Here is a 17,238-nt window from a genome sequence, read left to right as displayed (position 1 = left end):
CACGGTTGATGGAGGAATACAGAGTGAAAGTTGTCATACTGTGAAAGACATAGAAACAAAGCTGAGTACAGCACAGAAAGGAACCATTTTGGGCCCATTGAGACTGCGCTGGTCCTATCAGAGAACGATCCAGCTGTCTCCCAGTCCCAATCTTTCCTGTATACTCATGCAATCTTTTTGTCCTTCTCCAAATATTTATCCAGTCCCTTTTGCAGAATACCATTGAATCTGTCTCTATCACCCGACCTGGCTTAATTCTAACAACTTGATGCGTAAAATAAGTTATTTTTATTCAGGGCATTTTCAATTTATATACAAAACACGGGAAACGATTATCTTTATACACTTGCCATATTACAGAACAAATCCTTGCATCCCTCTTAACGGCCCACATGCTACACTTTATACTTGGTACACAAGACAATGATTCCCTGAACAGAAACAAGCCCCCTCTCCCTCACCGCCCAGGTAGACCACTCCTTAAAGAAGGCGCTGAAAAATCACCACTTTGAGAAGAACCCCTCCTCGACCCCTCTAATTTTTCCAAATGTAAAAATTCTGCCAAGTCACTCACCCACTCTGCTGCTTTGGGTGGCTCCGGAGCCCACCAGCAAGATCCGCCTCGGGGCTATCAGGGAGACAAAGCCCCCCCCCCCCACAACTGCACTCATGGATCCTCCCGCCACCCCAAATATCAGGCTCAGTGCCACCCTCACTCCCAAAACCTCCAACATAACCTCTGAAAAAGCCTGCCAAAACTCCACCAACTCCGGGCAAGACCAGAACACGATAGTGTGGTTTGCCGGCCCCCTTGAACACCACCCACATTCGTCCTCCATCCCCCGGTAAAAAAACAAGTCATTATACCGGTGCCAAAGAAGATCCAGGCAACGTGCCTCAATGACTACCGTCTGGTGGCCCTGACTTCTGTCGTAATGAAGTGCATCGAGAGGTTGATCATGAAGCGCATCACCTCCATACTCCCAGAACACCTTGATCCACTGCAATTCGCATGCCATTGCATCCACAGCAGATGCCTTTTCCCTGGCCCTACACTCATCCCTCGAGCATCTCGACAACAAGAACTCCTACATCAGACTCCAATTTATTGACTATAGCTCTGCCTTCAACACCATAATCCCAGCCAAGCTCATATCAAAGCTCCAAAACCTAGGACTTGGCTCCCCACTCTGCAACTGGATCCTCGATTTTCTTTTTTTTTTAATAAATATTTTATTGAAAATTTTTGGTCAACCAACACAGTACATTGTGCATCCTTTACACAATATTATAACAGCACAAATAACAATGACCTATTTTATATAAGCAAAAAACAAAAAATGAATAAATATTAAATAACAAAAATGAAAACTAGCCCTAATTGGCAACTGCCTTGTCACAGGTTACACCCCCCCCCCCCCCCAAATCCTGGGCTGCTGCTGCTGCCTTCTTTTTCCCCTTCCATCTATCTATCCGCAAGGTATTCGACGAACGGTTGCCACCGCCTGATGAACCCTTGAGCCGACCCCCTTAGGACGAACTTAATCCGCTCTAGCTTTATAAACCCCGCCATGTCATTTATCCAGGTCTCCACCCCCGGGGGCTTGGCTTCCTTCCACATTAGCAATATCCTGCGCCGGGCTACTAGGGACGCAAAGGCCAAAACATCGGCCTCTCTCGCCTCCTGCACTCCCGGCTCTTGTGCTACCCCAAATATAGCCAACCCCCAGCTTGGTTCGACCCGGACCCCCACTACTTTTGAAAGCACCTTTGTCACCCCCATCCAAAACCCCCGTAGTGCCGGGCATGACCAAAACATATGGGTATGATTCGCTGGGCTTCTCGAGCACCTCGCACACCTATCCTCCACCCCAAAAAATTTACTGAGCCGCGCTCCAGTCATATGCGCCCTGTGTAATACCTTAAACTGAATCAGGCTTAGCCTGGCACACGAGGACGACGAGTTTACCCTACTTAGGGCATCCGCCCACAGCCCCTCCTCGATCTCCTCCCCCAGCTCTTCTTTCCATTTCCCTTTTAGTTCATCTACCATAGTCTCCCCTTCGTCCCTCATTTCCCTATATATATCTGACACCTTACCATCCCCCACCCATGTCTTTGAGATCACTCTGTCCTGCACTTCTTGTGTCGGGAGCTGCGGAAAATCCCTCACCTGTTGCCTCGCAAAAGCCCTCAGTTGCATATACCTGAATGCATTCCCTTGGGGCAACCCATATTTCTCGGTCAGCGCTCCCAGACTCGCGAACTTCCCATCCACAAATAGATCTTTCAGTTGCGTTATTCCTGCTCTTTGCCACATTCCATATCCCCCATCCATTCCCCCCGGGGCAAACCTATGGTTGTTTCTTATCGGGGACCCCCCCAAAGCTCCAGTCTTTCCCCTATGCCGTCTCCACTGTCCCCAAATCTTCAGTGTAGCTACCACCACCGGGCTTGTGGTGTAGTTCCTCGGTGAGAACGGCAATGGGGCTGTCACCATAGCCTGCAGGCTAGTCCCCCTACAGGACGCCCTCTCTAATCTCTTCCACGCCGCTCCCTCCTCCTCTCCCATCCACTTACTCACCATTGAAATATTAGCGGCCCAATAGTACTCACTTAGGCTCGGTAGTGCCAGCCCCCCCCTATCCCTGCTACGCTGTAAGAATCCCTTCCTCACTCTCGGGGTCTTCCCGGCCCAAACAAAACCCATGATGCTCTTTTCAATCCTTTTAAAAAAAGCCTTCGTGATCACCACCGGGAGGCACTGAAACACAAAGAGGAATCTCGGGAGGACCACCATCTTAACCGCCTGCACCCTCCCTGCCGTTGACAGGGCTACCATATCCCATCTCTTGAAATCTTCCTCCATCTGTTCCACCAACCGCGTTAAATTTAACCTGTGCAGTGTGCCCCAATTCTTAGCTATCTGGATCCCCAGGTAACGAAAGTCTCTTGATACCTTCCTCAACGGTAGGTCCTCTATTTCTCTACTCTGCTCCCCAGGATGCACCACAAACAGCTCACTCTTCCCCATGTTCAATTTATACCCTGAAAAATCCCCAAACTCCCCAAGTATCCGCATTATTTCTGGCATCCCCTCCGCCGGGTCCGCCACATATAGTAGCAAATCGTCCGCATACAAAGATACCCGGTGTTCTTCTCCTCCCCTAAGTACTCCCCTCCACTTCTTGGAACCCCTCAGCGCTATCGCCAGGGGCTCAATCAGTAATGGGGACAGAGGGCATCCCTGCCTTGTCCCTCTATGGAGCCGAAAATATGCCGATCCCCGTCCATTCGTGACCACACTCGCCACTGGGGCCCTATACAATAGCTGCACCCATCTAACATACCCCTCTCCAAAACCAAATCTCCTCAACACCTCCCACAAATAATCCCATTCCACTCTATCAAATGCTTTCTCGGCATCCATCGCCACTACTATCTCTGTTTCACCCTCTGGTGGGGCCATCATCATTACCCCTAACAGCCTCCGTATATTCGTGTTCAGCTGTCTCCCCTTCACAAACCCAGTTTGGTCCTCGTGAACCACCCCCGGGACACATTCCTCTATTCTCATTGCCATTACCTTGGCCAGGACCTTGGCATCCACATTTAGGAGGGAAATTGGTCTGTAGGACCCGCATTGTAGCGGGTCCTTTTCCTTCTTTAAGAGAAGCGATATCGTTGCTTCAGACATAGTCGGGGGCAGTTGTCCCCTTTCCTTTGCCTCATTAAAGGTCCTCGTCAGTACCGGGGCGAGCAAGTCCAAATATTTTCTATAAAATTCGACTGGGAATCCGTCCGGTCCCGGGGCCTTTCCCGTCTGCATGCTCCTAATTCCTTTCACCACTTCTTCTACCTCGATCTGTGCTCCCAGTCCCACCCTTTCCTGCTCTTTCACCTTGGGAATTTCCAGCCGATCCAAAAAGTCCATCATTCTCTCCCTCCCATCCGGGGGTTGAGCTTCATATAATTTTTTATAAAATGTCTTGAACACTTCATTCACTCTCTCTGCTCCCCGCTCCATCTCTCCTTCCTCGTCCCTCACTCCCCCTATTTCCCTCGCTGCTCCCCTTTTCCTCAATTGGTGTGCCAGCAACCTGCTCGCCTTCTCCCCATATTCATACTGTACACCCTGTGCCTTCCTCCATTGTGCCTCTGCAGTGCCTGTAGTCAGCAAGTCAAATTCCACATGCAGCCTTTGCCTTTCCCTGTACAATCCCTCCTCCGGTGCTTCCGCATATTGTCTGTCCACCCTCAAAAGTTCTTGCAGCAACCGCTCCCGTTCCTTACTCTCCTGCTTCCCTTTATGTGCCCTTATTGATATCAGCTCCCCCCTAACCACCGCCTTCAACGCCTCCCAGACCACTCCCACCTGGACCTCCCCATTGTCATTGAGTTCCAAGTACTTTTCAATACATCCCCTCACCCTTAGACACACCCCCTCATCCGCCATTAGTCCCATGTCCATTCTCCAGGGTGGGCGCCCTCCTGTTTCCTCCCCTATCTCCAAGTCCACCCAGTGTGGGGCGTGATCCGAAATGGCTATAGCCGTATACTCCGTTCCCCTCACCTTCGGGATCAATGCCCTACCCAGCACGAAAAAGTCTATGCGCGAATAGACTTTATGGACATAGGAGAAAAACGAGAACTCCTTACTCCTAGGTCTACTGAATCTCCACGGGTCCACACCTCCCATCTGCTCCATAAAATCTTTAAGCACCTTGGCTGCTGCCGGCCTCCTTCCAGTCCTGGACTTCGACCTATCCAGCCCTGGTTCCAACACCGTGTTAAAGTCTCCCCCCATTATCAGCTTTCCCGTCTCCAGGTCCGGAATGCGTCCTAGCATCCGCCTCATAAAATTGGCATCATCCCAGTTCGGGGCATACACGTTTACCAAAACCACCGTCTCTCCCTGTAGTTTGCCACTCACCATCACGTATCTGCCCCCGTTATCCGCCACTATAGTCTTTGCCTCGAACATAACCCGCTTCCCCACTAATATAGCCACCCCCCTGTTTTTCGCATCTAGCCCCGAATGGAACACCTGCCCCACCCATCCTTTGCGCAGCCTAACCTGGTCTATCAGTTTCAGGTGCGTTTCCTGTAACATAACCACATCTGCTTTAAGTTTCTTAAGGTGTGCGAGTACCCGTGCCCTCTTTATCGGCCCGTTGAGCCCTCTCACGTTCCACGTGATCAGCCGAGTTGGGGGGCTTCCCACCCCCCCCCTTGCCGATTAGCCATCATCTTTTTCCAGCTTCTCACCCAGTTCCCACGCAGCTGTATCTCCCCCCGGCGGTGCCCCCCCGCCCATCCTCTCCCGTACCCGCTCCCCCCTTTCCCCAGCAGCAGCAACCCAGTAATTCCCCCCTCCCACCCCCCCCGCTAGACCCCCCGCTAGCGTAATTACTCCCCCCATGTTGCTCCCAGAAGTCAGCAAACTCTGGCTGACCTCGGCTTCCCCCCCGTGACCACGGCTCGCACCGTGCGACGCCCCCTCCTTCCTGCTTCTCTATTCCCGCCATAATTATCATAGCGCGGGAGCCAAGCCCGCGCTTCTCCCTTGGCCCCGCCCCCCATGGCCAACGCCCCATCTCCTCTCCCTCCCCACCTCCCCCCATCACCCCCTGTGGGAGAGAGAAAAGTTACCACACCGCAGGATTAGAACATAAAACCCCTCTTCGCCCCCCCCCATTCGCCTCACCACTTTGTCCAAACGTTCTTTTTAATAATCCACTCATTCCAGTTTTTCTTCTACAATAAAAGTCCACGCTTCATCCGCCGTCTCAAAGTAGTGGTGCCTCCCTTGATATGTGACCCACAGTCTTGCCGGTTGCAGCATTCCAAATTTTATCTTCCTTTTATGAAGCACCGCCTTGGCCCGATTAAAGCTCGCCCTCCTTCTCGCCACCTCCGCACTCCAGTCTTGATGAACGCGGATCACCGCGTTCTCCCATTTACTGCTCCGAGTTTTCTTCGCCCATCTAAGGACCATTTCTCTATCCTTAAAACGGAGGAATCTCACCACTATGGCTCTGGGAGTTTCTCCTGCTCTCGGTCCTCGCGCCATAACTCGGTATGCTCCCTCCACCTCCAACGGACCCGCCGGGGCCTCCGCTCCCATTAACGAGTGCAGCATCGTGCTCACATATGCCCCGACGTCCGCACCCTCCACACCTTCAGGAAGACCAAGAATCCTCAGGTTGTTCCTCCTTGCGTTGTTTTCCAGTGCCTCCAACCTCTCCACACATCGTTTCTGATGTGCCTCCTGTATCTCCGTCTTCACCACCAGTCCCTGTATATCGTCCTCATTCTCGGCTGCCTTCGCCTTCACGACCCGAAGCTCCCGCTCCTGGGTCTTTTGTTCCTCCTTTAGCCCTTCAATCGCCTGTAGTATCGGGGCCAACAGCTCTTTCTTCATTTCCTTTTTTATCTCTTCCACGCAGCATTTCAAGAACTCTTGTTGTTCAGGGCCCCATGTGAAACTGCCACCTTCCGACGCCATCTTGGTTTTTGCTTGCCTTCCTTGCCGCTGTTCCAAAGGATCCGCTGCAATCCGGCCACTTTCCTCTCCTTTTTCCATCCGTGTCCAGGGGGAATTCCCTTCTGGTTTACCGCACGGTGTTTTTAGCCGTTAAAATTGCCGTTGGGGCTCCTATCAAGAGCCCAAAAGTCCGTTTCACCGGGAGCTGCCGAAACGTGCGACTCAGCTGGTCATCGCCGCACCCGGAAGTCGATCCTCGATTTTCTGACCAACAGACCACAATCAGTAAGAATGAATAACAACACCTCTTCCACAATAGTCCTCAATACCGGGGCCCCGCAAGGCTGCGTACTTAGCCCCCTACTCTACTCCCTGTACACACACGACTGGGTGGCAAAATTTGGTTCCAACTCCATCTACAAGTTTGCTGACAATACGACCATAAGTGGGCTGGATCTCGAATAACGACGAGTCAGAATACTGGAGGGAGATGGAGAACCTAGTGGAGTGGTGCAGCGACAACAATCTCTCCCTCAGTGCCAGCAAAATTAAAGAGCTGGTCATTGACTTCAGGAAGCAAAGTACTGCACACACCCCTGTCAGCATCAATGGGGCCGAGGTGGAGATGGTTAGCAGTTTCAAATTCCTAGGGGTGCACATCTCCAAAAATCTGTCCTGGTCCATCCACGTCGACGCTACCACCAAGAAAGCACAACAGCGCCTATACTTCCTCAGGAAACTAAGGAAATTCGGCATGTCCAAATTAACCCGTACCAACTTTTACAGATGCACCACGGAAAGCATCCTATCTGGCTGCATCACAGCCTGGTATGGCAACTGCTCGGCCCAGGACCGCAAGAAACTTCAGAGAGTCGTGAACACTGCCCAGTCCATCACACGAACCTGCCTCCCATCCATTGACTCCATTTACACCTCCCACTGCCTGGGAAAGCGGGCAGCATAATCAAAGATCCCCCCCCACCCGGCTTACTCACTCTTCCAACTTGTTCCATCGGGCGGGAGATACAGAAGTCTGAGAACACACACAACAGACTCAAAAACAGCTTCTTCCCTGCTGTTACCACTCCTAAATGACCCTCTTATGGACTGATTTCATTAACACTATACCCTGTATGCTTCAGCCGATGCTGGTGCTTGTGTAGTTACATTGTATATCTTGTGTTGCCCTATTATGTGTTTTCTTTTATTCCTTTTTCTTCTCATGTACTTAATGATCTGTTGAGCTGCTCGCAGAAACATACTTTTCACTGTACCTCAGTACACGTGACAATAAACAAATCCAATCCAATCTGTGATACTGACATGTGCAACTCTGTGCACCACTTTGACTTGAATTAGGCTCAATCTTGCACAAGAGGTTGAATTTACATTACACAGGGCTTTGCCGCCACATCAAACCGCCCACCCCAGCTCTTCTCCCACTTCCGTTTTACCTCTTCCATCGAGGCTTCCTCTCCATTAGCTCCCCATAAATATCCCAGGCACTACCTTATCTTATCTCATCCTGTAGCCACCTAAAATGGCTGATTCCCTATTAATTTGGCCAAAACCCGATTTAAAATGGCTAACTGAAAAGGCTGATGGGAAAAGCAGCCAACAGGACACAGACGGACAGCTGCAGACAGAATAGCGTATTCGGCTCTGGGGAAGTCGGCCCAGATACTCAAGACTATTAGCAGCACATCAACCCAGACATCTGCAGTTTAATCGGCTATCCCCGGGAACAATTGCAACATATTAGCAATTTAATGCCGGGCCAGACCTGTCGGCGCCTGCAGTGGCCGAAACAAAGACAGGCGAACGACCACCCCTCGATCGAGGAATCGCCCCATTATTGGAGCATATCGAACCCAGTGATTGGGAACAAGTCCAATCACTTGGGACTCAGGGTCAAGGGCCGCCCCGAGAGGCGGGAAGCCCCTGGGCCCTATAAAGTGAGGGGCCAACTTCAGATCTCTCTCACTTCTTCACCTGCTCGCAGCCTTCGCAAGAACCTTCAGCAAAGAACCGTAAGTTTGACTCCAGCGATCGCTGCCCGATAAAGACTCCTAGCCATCGACCCGTATCAGCCTTTTGAATCCGATTCGATAAGCCATCAGATCCGATTCGATAAGCCATTTGTTTCCCTGACCTGGTGACCCCTTCCTAAAGTTAAGTATTGGCCAGTAGTGGTAGGTTTCGATATAGATGGTAGGATTATTGTGTATTAGTTGTTGTATATAATAAATGACCGTTGATTTCAATCTTACTAAGCGGTGTGCTGACTTATTAATCATAACTCGAGCTTGAACCACGTGGCGGTATCAGAAAGATACCTGGCGACTCGTGAGCAAAGGTGACATAATCAGAGCTAATAAACTAAGGCTAAAAAGAGCAACAATCCTCAGACATTTAATCTTTTCCAGCAACGACAGGGGTGGCAGCCTCGGAAACGTGGTCAACTCCTTTGTCACAAAGTCCCTGATTTGCAAATATCAAAACCCATTACCCCATGCCAACTCAAACTTCTCCACCAACTCTGCAAACCTGCCCTCCATGAACAAACCCCTGAACCTCTCTATCCCCTCCCGCTCCAATGCCCGAAACGTTGAATCCAACCCTTCTGAGATAAATTTATTATCACAAATCAGCACCCACAGCGTCACACCCTCAATCCTACAATGTTGCATGCACTGATTTCAGACCCTGAGCAACACAACCGCCACCATTTGGCCAGAGAGAACAGAAAAGGTGCCAACACCAGTGCCCTCAAAGTCGTCCCCCTACACGACGCCTCCTCCATCTGCACCCACACCAACCATTCCCTCATGACCCACTTCCGAATCTTCTTCATGTTTGCCGCCCAATAGTAATTCAGCAAATTTGGCAAAGCCAACCTCATCTCTGCCTGTCCCTCTCCAAAAACACCTTCCTAACCCAAGGTATCTTGGATTTTATATATAAAATCCGAAATTAATCTATTTACCTTCACAAAAAGAACTTGGGGACAAAAATCGGGAGACTCTGAAAGACAAACAGAAATTTCTGTCAGACTGTCATCTTCACAGTTTGGACCCTCCCTTCTAACGAAAGAGGGAGAATATCCCACCTCTTGAAGTCATCCCCTCTACCAAATTAGTCATATTCAATTTATGCAACTGAGCCCAACTATGCACCACCCTTATTGCCAGATATGGAAATCTCAACTTGAACAGCCAAAATGGCAACTTCTCCTCCCGTGCATCCGAGCAATAATCAGGAGCACCTCTCACTTTCCCACATTGAGCCTTTACCCTGAAAACACCCCAATCTCTGTCAATATTCCCATAATCCTATCCATACTAACCACCGGGCCCGTGACATACAGCAGCAAGTTGTCTGCATACAAGGACACTCGATGCTCCATCCTCCCTCTCTTTATACCCCTGCACACCGTTGAAGCCCCGGGAGCCCTGTACAGCATCCTGATCCAACCCCTCTAACCCCGGCTCAAAGCCAGACCGCCCCAACACTTCAAATAAGTAATCCCACTCAACCCGGTCAAACGCTTTACCCGCATCCATAGATATTATTACCTCCATTTCCTCACTCCTTTGGGGCGTCATCACCACATTTAATAATTCCTAATATTAGAAGATAGCTGTTGCCCCTTCACAAACCCAGTCTGGTCCTCTCATAACACTGCTGGCGTACAATTCTCCTTGCGCGTTGCCAGCACCTTGGCCAACAACTTTGCATCCACATTTTAAAATGATATTGGATGAAACAACCCACACTCTGGATCCTTATCTTTCTTTAAAATAAGCAAAATAGAAGCTTGTGCCAGCATGGGCGGAAGCACCCCCTTATTAAACGGATTGTTAACATTTCCACTCGGAGCGACTACAACTCGGTAGCAACCTTTTTCATAGAATTCTGTTGGAATCCATCTGGATGCGGGTCCTTCCCAGACTGCATTGATCTGATACATCTCATCATCTCTTCCAACCCCACCGGAGTGCCCAGCACCTGCACCTTTCCCTCCTCTACCATCGGGAAATCCAAGCCATCAAGAACCGCCTCAAGTCCAGGTCCTCCCCCCCCCCCCCCCCCCCCCGGTGGGCTCCTAACCTGTACAGTCCTCGGTAGAAGGCCTGAAACACTCCATTCACCTTATCTGATTTAATAACCACCCTTATTTTCCCAATCTCCCTTGCAGCTACTGGCTGTCTTCCCCTGCTCGTAAAACGTCCCTTTAATCCAGCACAATTGCCCCACTGCCTTCCCTGTAGACAAAAGTTCGAACTCCATCTGGAGCTTCTTCCTTTATTTCAACAACTCCTCCCCTTGGGCCATCGAGTACTTCCGATCCACAGCCAAAATGGCCTTCACCAATCTCTGTCTATCAAACTGCTCCACCTTGTCTCTACGCGCCTTAATTGAAATAATCTCGCCCCCGAATTACCGCCTTCAGCGTCTCCCACAGAACGGAGGAAGACACTTCCTCACTTTTATTAAGTTCCACATAGGTTCGTCTAGCCACCCCTAACCTCTCACACGCCCCCTTATCTGCCAACAATCCCACATCCAGCCTCCACTGCGGTTGCTGGGAGTCCCCCTTTTCCACACACACATCTATGAAATGCAGTACATTATCCAACACCACGATCGCCGAATACTCTGTCCCAACACCATGGGCACCCCATCCAATATCCAACTCACCATGACATATCTACCCTAAGTCCCCCACTATTCTAGTCGGCAAGAAAGCCACCCTCGTAGTCATTAACAACAATTCCCCTCGCCTTCATACAACCCCGAATGGAATACTTGCCCCACCTAACCTTTCCTCAACCTCGCTTCTGTACACTTTCCAAAACCTTTATGTCCATTCTAAAGTGTGATGCCCAGAATTGTACAATCTAGCTTGTATGGTCTCACTTACTTCTTACGACCAAAGCTGTAACCTCATATTTTGCGGCATTGCATTTCATCTGTCATATGTCTACCCATTCTATGAGCCTTTGTCCTCATGAAATCTATTATTATTGTTGTCTCTCCAAGTGATCACCATTATTCTGTTAAGGGAAGCAAGCTGCACATGTCAAATACATTTCTGATATAAATGTTTTTTGTGAATTTGTTGTTGGTTAAGAGTTTTATGTCTAGTTCACTTGCCTGTGATATATGGGAAAGAGACTCAGTGTTCCAGCAATACCTCAGTTGCTGGAAATCTGAAGCAGAAAATGTTGGAATCACAGTACTTGGAATGACAGAAACACAATTTCTTTTGGAGCAGGAAATGTCCATTGTGACAAAGCAAACTAATCCGGTCCTGAAGGGATGCCCGTAATCTCTTTTTCAGACGGTTAATACCTGCAGCAAATTCAGTTTTTATTTTCCATGCTGTTACATTGTGTATCAGAGTGCATTTCTATTCCGAGCCTGCTGCATCTGCTATTTTCTTTCCTTACAGGGCAGCTAAATAATACCTGTCACTTGTGTGGAACAAACTTTTCACGAAAGAGCGGACTGGTGGACCACATTCAGTTTGTGCATCAGAGGTATAGGCCCCATGTATGCAGAGTGTGCGATCAGAAGTTCCGTCGACCATCCGAACTCAAAAGACACATCCAACGGCGTCATGACAGTAAGTCTCAACTTTAACGTCGGAATCCATCTGGAATCTTTTTTCCAAAAATTTCGACCAGGCCTTGATACAATGTGAATGCTGTAAATGTGCTGTTAATGCACAGCATTACCCTTGCCTTTCTTTCTCAAGTTAATGCAGAGATAGTGCTGTTTCCACTTTGATTACATTCTGAACCAGTAATTTGAATGACTTTCATGCAGTGAAATAATCATCAATTGCATTACAATTTTGAATTAATAATTTTCTTTGTGATTTTATGGTGTGGTAATTCATTTCTTACTTAAAGGCCCAGCATATAACTGCTTATAATCTTGGGTGTCTCAGATCATCATCTTTAGATTCAAAAATTATCACCTTTTGGAGAAATGCTATCAAGAAATTTAACTAAGTTAAATTTAATTATTTTTTAGATATTTATAAATAACATTTTATATTTGTTTTATTATAATTTAAAATTCAGTTCAGTCGTCATCTTGGAAATATTTTAAGGTATTGGGTTTACTGTATATCTTTAGTGTAGTGCATAATTCTACCGTGGAGCATAATTGTCCAATTGCTTCTGGTTTACAGATTGCTCGTCTGATATCCAAATTAGCGATGTTACATCTCTGGAAAGAGCCTATATTGTTGAAAATGGGCCATTGGGAATTCCAGGTATGTTACTAATCTGCTTTGTTTAAAGGTACAAGCTATGCAGAAAACCTTGATTTAATATTTGCTTCAGCGCCTTTCTTTTCTTTTGTGGGTTTTTCTGACCTTCAGCATCTCAGAAAAGAACACACAATGTGAAGGAGAAAGCTGGAAACATGCCTGTGAAAGTTTTGTCCCATGATAAGTTTCATTTCTGTTTTCTATCTTTCAACAATAGCCATCAGGTGTCAGTCTTGGCTCACTGGGAACAGGCTCTTGTCAGAGTCAGAAGGCTGTACATTCAAGCCCCATTTCAGAGACTTCAGCATGTAATCCAAGTGAAACTTCATGCAGTACCGAAGAAGTGTTGCATGATCAAAAGTCCGACCTTCCAGATGAGACATTAAACTGAGGCCCCATTTACCCTGTCAGGGTGACATAAAGATCCCATGAAACAATCAGATATCGAACAAGATAGTTCTCCCAGTATCCTGACCAATATTTATCTCTCAATCAAAGTACAAAAATCGTGAAATATCGTATTACGTTTTGGGGCCTTGCTATGCCCCAAATGGCTGCTACATTTTCCAAATCCATAATTTAACAGTAACTCATTAACTGTGAAGTGTGTAGGGATTCCTGAGATCATGAAAGTTAGTTACAAGCTATTTCCCCCATTCTTTAATCACATCACCAGGCATTTTGCCACTTATTCCAGTCATGTGGGATGTGATTATTTTACTCGGTGCTTATCTCCACTAACCAAGTGAACAATGCTCTGAGAATTTAGAATTCACCACAACCTAAAGTATGTACTTGTATCAAACCTATGTAAAAATGAAGATCATTTTCACTGCAAGACAGAGGTACTGGTGACATTTGTTCACAGATAAAGTGATTGTGTCATTAGGACTCTCAACGTATTTAAAATCTCTATGTTCAGAACGGGAATACTTCAATAGCTCCTTTTTACTTTAGATTTGCATCATAAAATATTTTATTAAGCTGTAGGCCGGAATTCTCCATTCCCCGCTGCTAAGATCAGGGGCTGGATTCTGCGATTTTGAGACTAAGTGCGGACGCCGGTGTGGGAACAGTAGCGTTTACGCCCAAGAAACAGCATAAAACCTCCACCGATCCTCCGTCTGGTGGGGGGCTAGCAGGCACGCAGCGTAGAGCCCCCAGCTCTAGCTGCGGATACACCTGCAGAATTGCCGGGTCCGTGGTCGTGCATGGGCACGGCGGCGGCCTGCACTGGCTGCGCTGTACAACATGGTGCTGCTCGCTTGCGGACCCGGCCTGCCAAATAGTGCCCCCCTTTGGCCAGGCTCGCCACCCCCAGACCACCCCCAACAGTGCCCCCTGCCAAAACCCCCCCTCTGCCCGTGGATTGGCTCCCCCTCCTGACTGGCGACGCTGGATTCAGTCCACGCCAGATTCCCGAAAAAAATAGCATGAGTGACCCATGCTGTTGAGAACTTGGCCCATCGGGAGTGGGCCTCAGGTGACGTCCTGAGGCCATCCATATGGCTTGTTTTGGATGGGGCGTAACATTGCAAAAGCAGCACAGCCCCCAATTTCAGCGCCAATGGGGATTCTCAGGCCGATCACGATTTCGCCATCAGAGACCGGGGAATCCCGCCCCGAATCCCGATCGGGTGGAGAATCCCGCACCAGGTGGCATACCGGTGGCCAGACTCTGGTCCTACCCTACTGGCCATAGCTGGCTTCCTGCAGAGCCTTCCTAGAAATCCCACAACACTTTAAAAGTCTTGAAATCCCCTGACATCCTTTGAAATGTTATCCATTCATTCAATTAAACAGTCTAGTACCGTTAACTTGCATTTGATTAATATTTGGAGCAGTGGACGAACCGGGTGTGCAGGAGGCGAAAGAGGCCGGCATTCTGGCCTTTGCGTCCTTAGTAGCCCGGCGAAGGATCTTGCTAATGTGGAAGGAGGCGAAGCCCCCCCAGCCTGGAGGCCTGGATAAATGATATGGCTGGGTTCATAAAGTTGGCGAGGATTAGGTTCGCCTTGAGAGGGTCTGCGCAGGGGTTCTACAGGCGGTGGCAACCGTTCCTAGACTATCTAGCGGAGCGTTAGAGGAAGGTCAGTCAGCAGCAGCAGCAACCTTGGGGGGGGGGGGGGGGGGAAAGAGGGGGGACTGCCTGGGAGGGTGGATGAGCAAGAGATAACATGAAGGGTTGGGGAAACTGGCACGTACGGGTGAGGGCCAGTGTACAAAGCTGTGTAAATATATCATTTTGCCATGTATATATCTTGCTCTGCGCAATTTCTCTTTTTTTTTCTTACGGGGGGGGTTATTGTTTGTAAGGGAGAAAAATTGTGTTAAAAAACTTTAATAAATATATATTTTAAAAAAAAACTTGCATTTGATTGACAGCTTATGGTTTAACTGCAGCTGCCAGGAGGTTTGTTTATTTATCTTTCCTTTCACGCTTGAATGCATCTGAAGTTCCCTCCATTGATCTTAACCACCGTGTTTATAAACATTTTGGTTATGATTGACAGCTGCTGACCACTTCAACAATTCTTTTCTGGGTTAGAAGAGGAAGTGAAATCAGTGTTGTGGGTTTTCTAGGAAGGCTCTGACACTTCAAAAAACAGCAGTTTTAAAAGCATAGGGCTGAGGGAGCAGATGTGAGGGAGCGTAAAGTGTTCCTGGCTTGATTCTTCAATGAATTGTCTGGTCTGCTCATCAGCTTTCAGGCAGCAGAGTGTAAACAGGTCAGGCCAGAATGAAGATCTTGAATAGAGGACTGACAGATCACCATGTCAAAACTGATCTCCAGGTTATCCAGATTGAAAGGGGCAGTCCAGACATGGGACCCAATTCCTGGGGGAGGGTCCAGGGCCAACCAACTCCCAAAACTCCCCCTGCAGCCTGGCAATGGCAGAGGGCAACATGAGCAATGGGATGATCCCTTTGAGCCCACTTGGTGTCCATCGTGCCAAGATAAGGTGCCAGTGCCATGGTGCCAGGAGACAGTGCACCTTTGGTAATTCCAGGGGTGGAGCCTGAAGGGGGCTGGCTGCAGTGGGGCTGGGTCACCCTCATGCATGTGTGGTGCGGGGGTGTGTGACCCATTATTCCTGTGGGGGGGGGGGGTTTGGTGGGAATGATGGGAATCCTTGATGAGATATTGGGGGTGCTCCCCTCATCAGCAGGAGGTCAACATTTGCATTGAATGGGGAGGGGGGCCTGTCCTTGGACGCTGGGAGAGGGGTGCCTGTTCAAAATAGCAGCCCAACCCCAGTAACTGTTGTGAAACTGTCTTGTTTACTGCCATACATATCTTTGCGTAAGAATCCCACCCTGGCAACGCTCCTAGCACCAGCAGGACACAGTCCGGTTCTCCCGTTGGCAGGAAAACTTTGAATCTGGAACGGAGCTGGCCGTAGTATCTTCTCTTCAGGTAATAGATAATAGATTTTGTCTGCCAACATCAGTTAAATCTCTGGGCCTTCAGAGTTAAAACTTACTTTTAATTTTAATCACTAAAACACAATCAGAAACATTTGTCAACCTGTACCTCGCATTTCAGCTTTGTTTTGACCTCATTTGAAAAACTCTCCATTTCTTCTGGCTATCTGTGCATTTACACCTTCCTTTGCCCTGCCATTGGGGGCCAGTCTGAAGCTCTCAAATTCCCACGATAAACACCCTCTGCCTTTTCAATGCCCACTCTTTCTTTAAGACCTTTGACCAGTCTCCTCCTAATTGATTTTTGCCAGTGGCGTTTTTTGATTCAGTTAAGCACCTTGGGATGTTTTTGCTTTTTATAAATGCATGTTATTGTTGTATTTTTACAAAATTGTGTATAATTTATATTTATGATAACCTACACCTATTCATTCATCTTACTACATTATTGTTAGCATGATTTTACTGTGTTGCATCAAGCCTGGTAAAATAGTGTATAGGTTTCTGTCTTCCAGATCACTTACCTAAGATTAAGATAAGTAATATTACATCTTTAGTTAAATCCTACATTGATGAAAGTGGGGAGTAGAAATTATCAGGTCGGCTTTTCAGTCTGCTTAGATTAAACATACAGGGTATTTTGAAGAGGAGAGAAACAGTAAAAAGCACTCCCTTTTTACATGATCTTATTTTTACTCTGCATATCTTCCTGTCCTGCAGATGAAGTGAAACTTATCCAAGATGCTGCCAATCAGATTAAAATTTGCAGAGCTACGCTTGTGAAAAACAAAAAGGCACTCAAAAAGCCAAAGAGTAAGTTAATTTTTTCAAGCTCCTTTTACTCTCCTGCAAGTTTTGCCACATGCCCAGGATAAAATTGAAAGGCTCGGTGAGTCATGCTGTAATAACTCAAACTGAAATTCTTCATAAAGTAGCCAGTGAGTGTTCACAGTCCATTCAGTTATCAAGGGAATCACAGAAAGGCTGAATCCTTATCATTAACCACACAATGACAAACATACTGGGCAGGATTCTCCATTAG

The 17,238-nt window shown here is 48.0% G+C and overlaps 1 protein-coding gene across 11 annotated transcripts in view; it reads left to right on the top strand.

Annotated features, from left to right (window-relative positions):
* Positions 1 to 17,238, top strand: part of LOC140399133 (uncharacterized) — a 129,756-nt gene that overhangs the window by 80,740 nt on the left and 31,778 nt on the right. For all 11 annotated transcript variants that reach the window (XM_072488356.1, XM_072488360.1, XM_072488361.1 and 8 more), the window contains 3 exons: positions 11,943 to 12,116; positions 12,690 to 12,773; positions 16,917 to 17,009. In XM_072488356.1, the coding sequence (XP_072344457.1) occupies positions 11,943 to 12,116; positions 12,690 to 12,773; positions 16,917 to 17,009 (351 nt within the window). The remainder of the gene's footprint in view (positions 1 to 11,942; positions 12,117 to 12,689; positions 12,774 to 16,916; positions 17,010 to 17,238) is intronic.

The sequence above is a fragment of the Scyliorhinus torazame genome, chromosome 22 (assembly GCF_047496885.1).
Source record: "Scyliorhinus torazame isolate Kashiwa2021f chromosome 22, sScyTor2.1, whole genome shotgun sequence".
In the NCBI taxonomy this organism is placed as follows: Eukaryota; Metazoa; Chordata; class Chondrichthyes; order Carcharhiniformes; family Scyliorhinidae; genus Scyliorhinus; species Scyliorhinus torazame.
The sequence above is the reverse complement of the archived record's forward strand: the minus strand, read 5'-3'. Positions and strand labels throughout refer to the sequence as shown.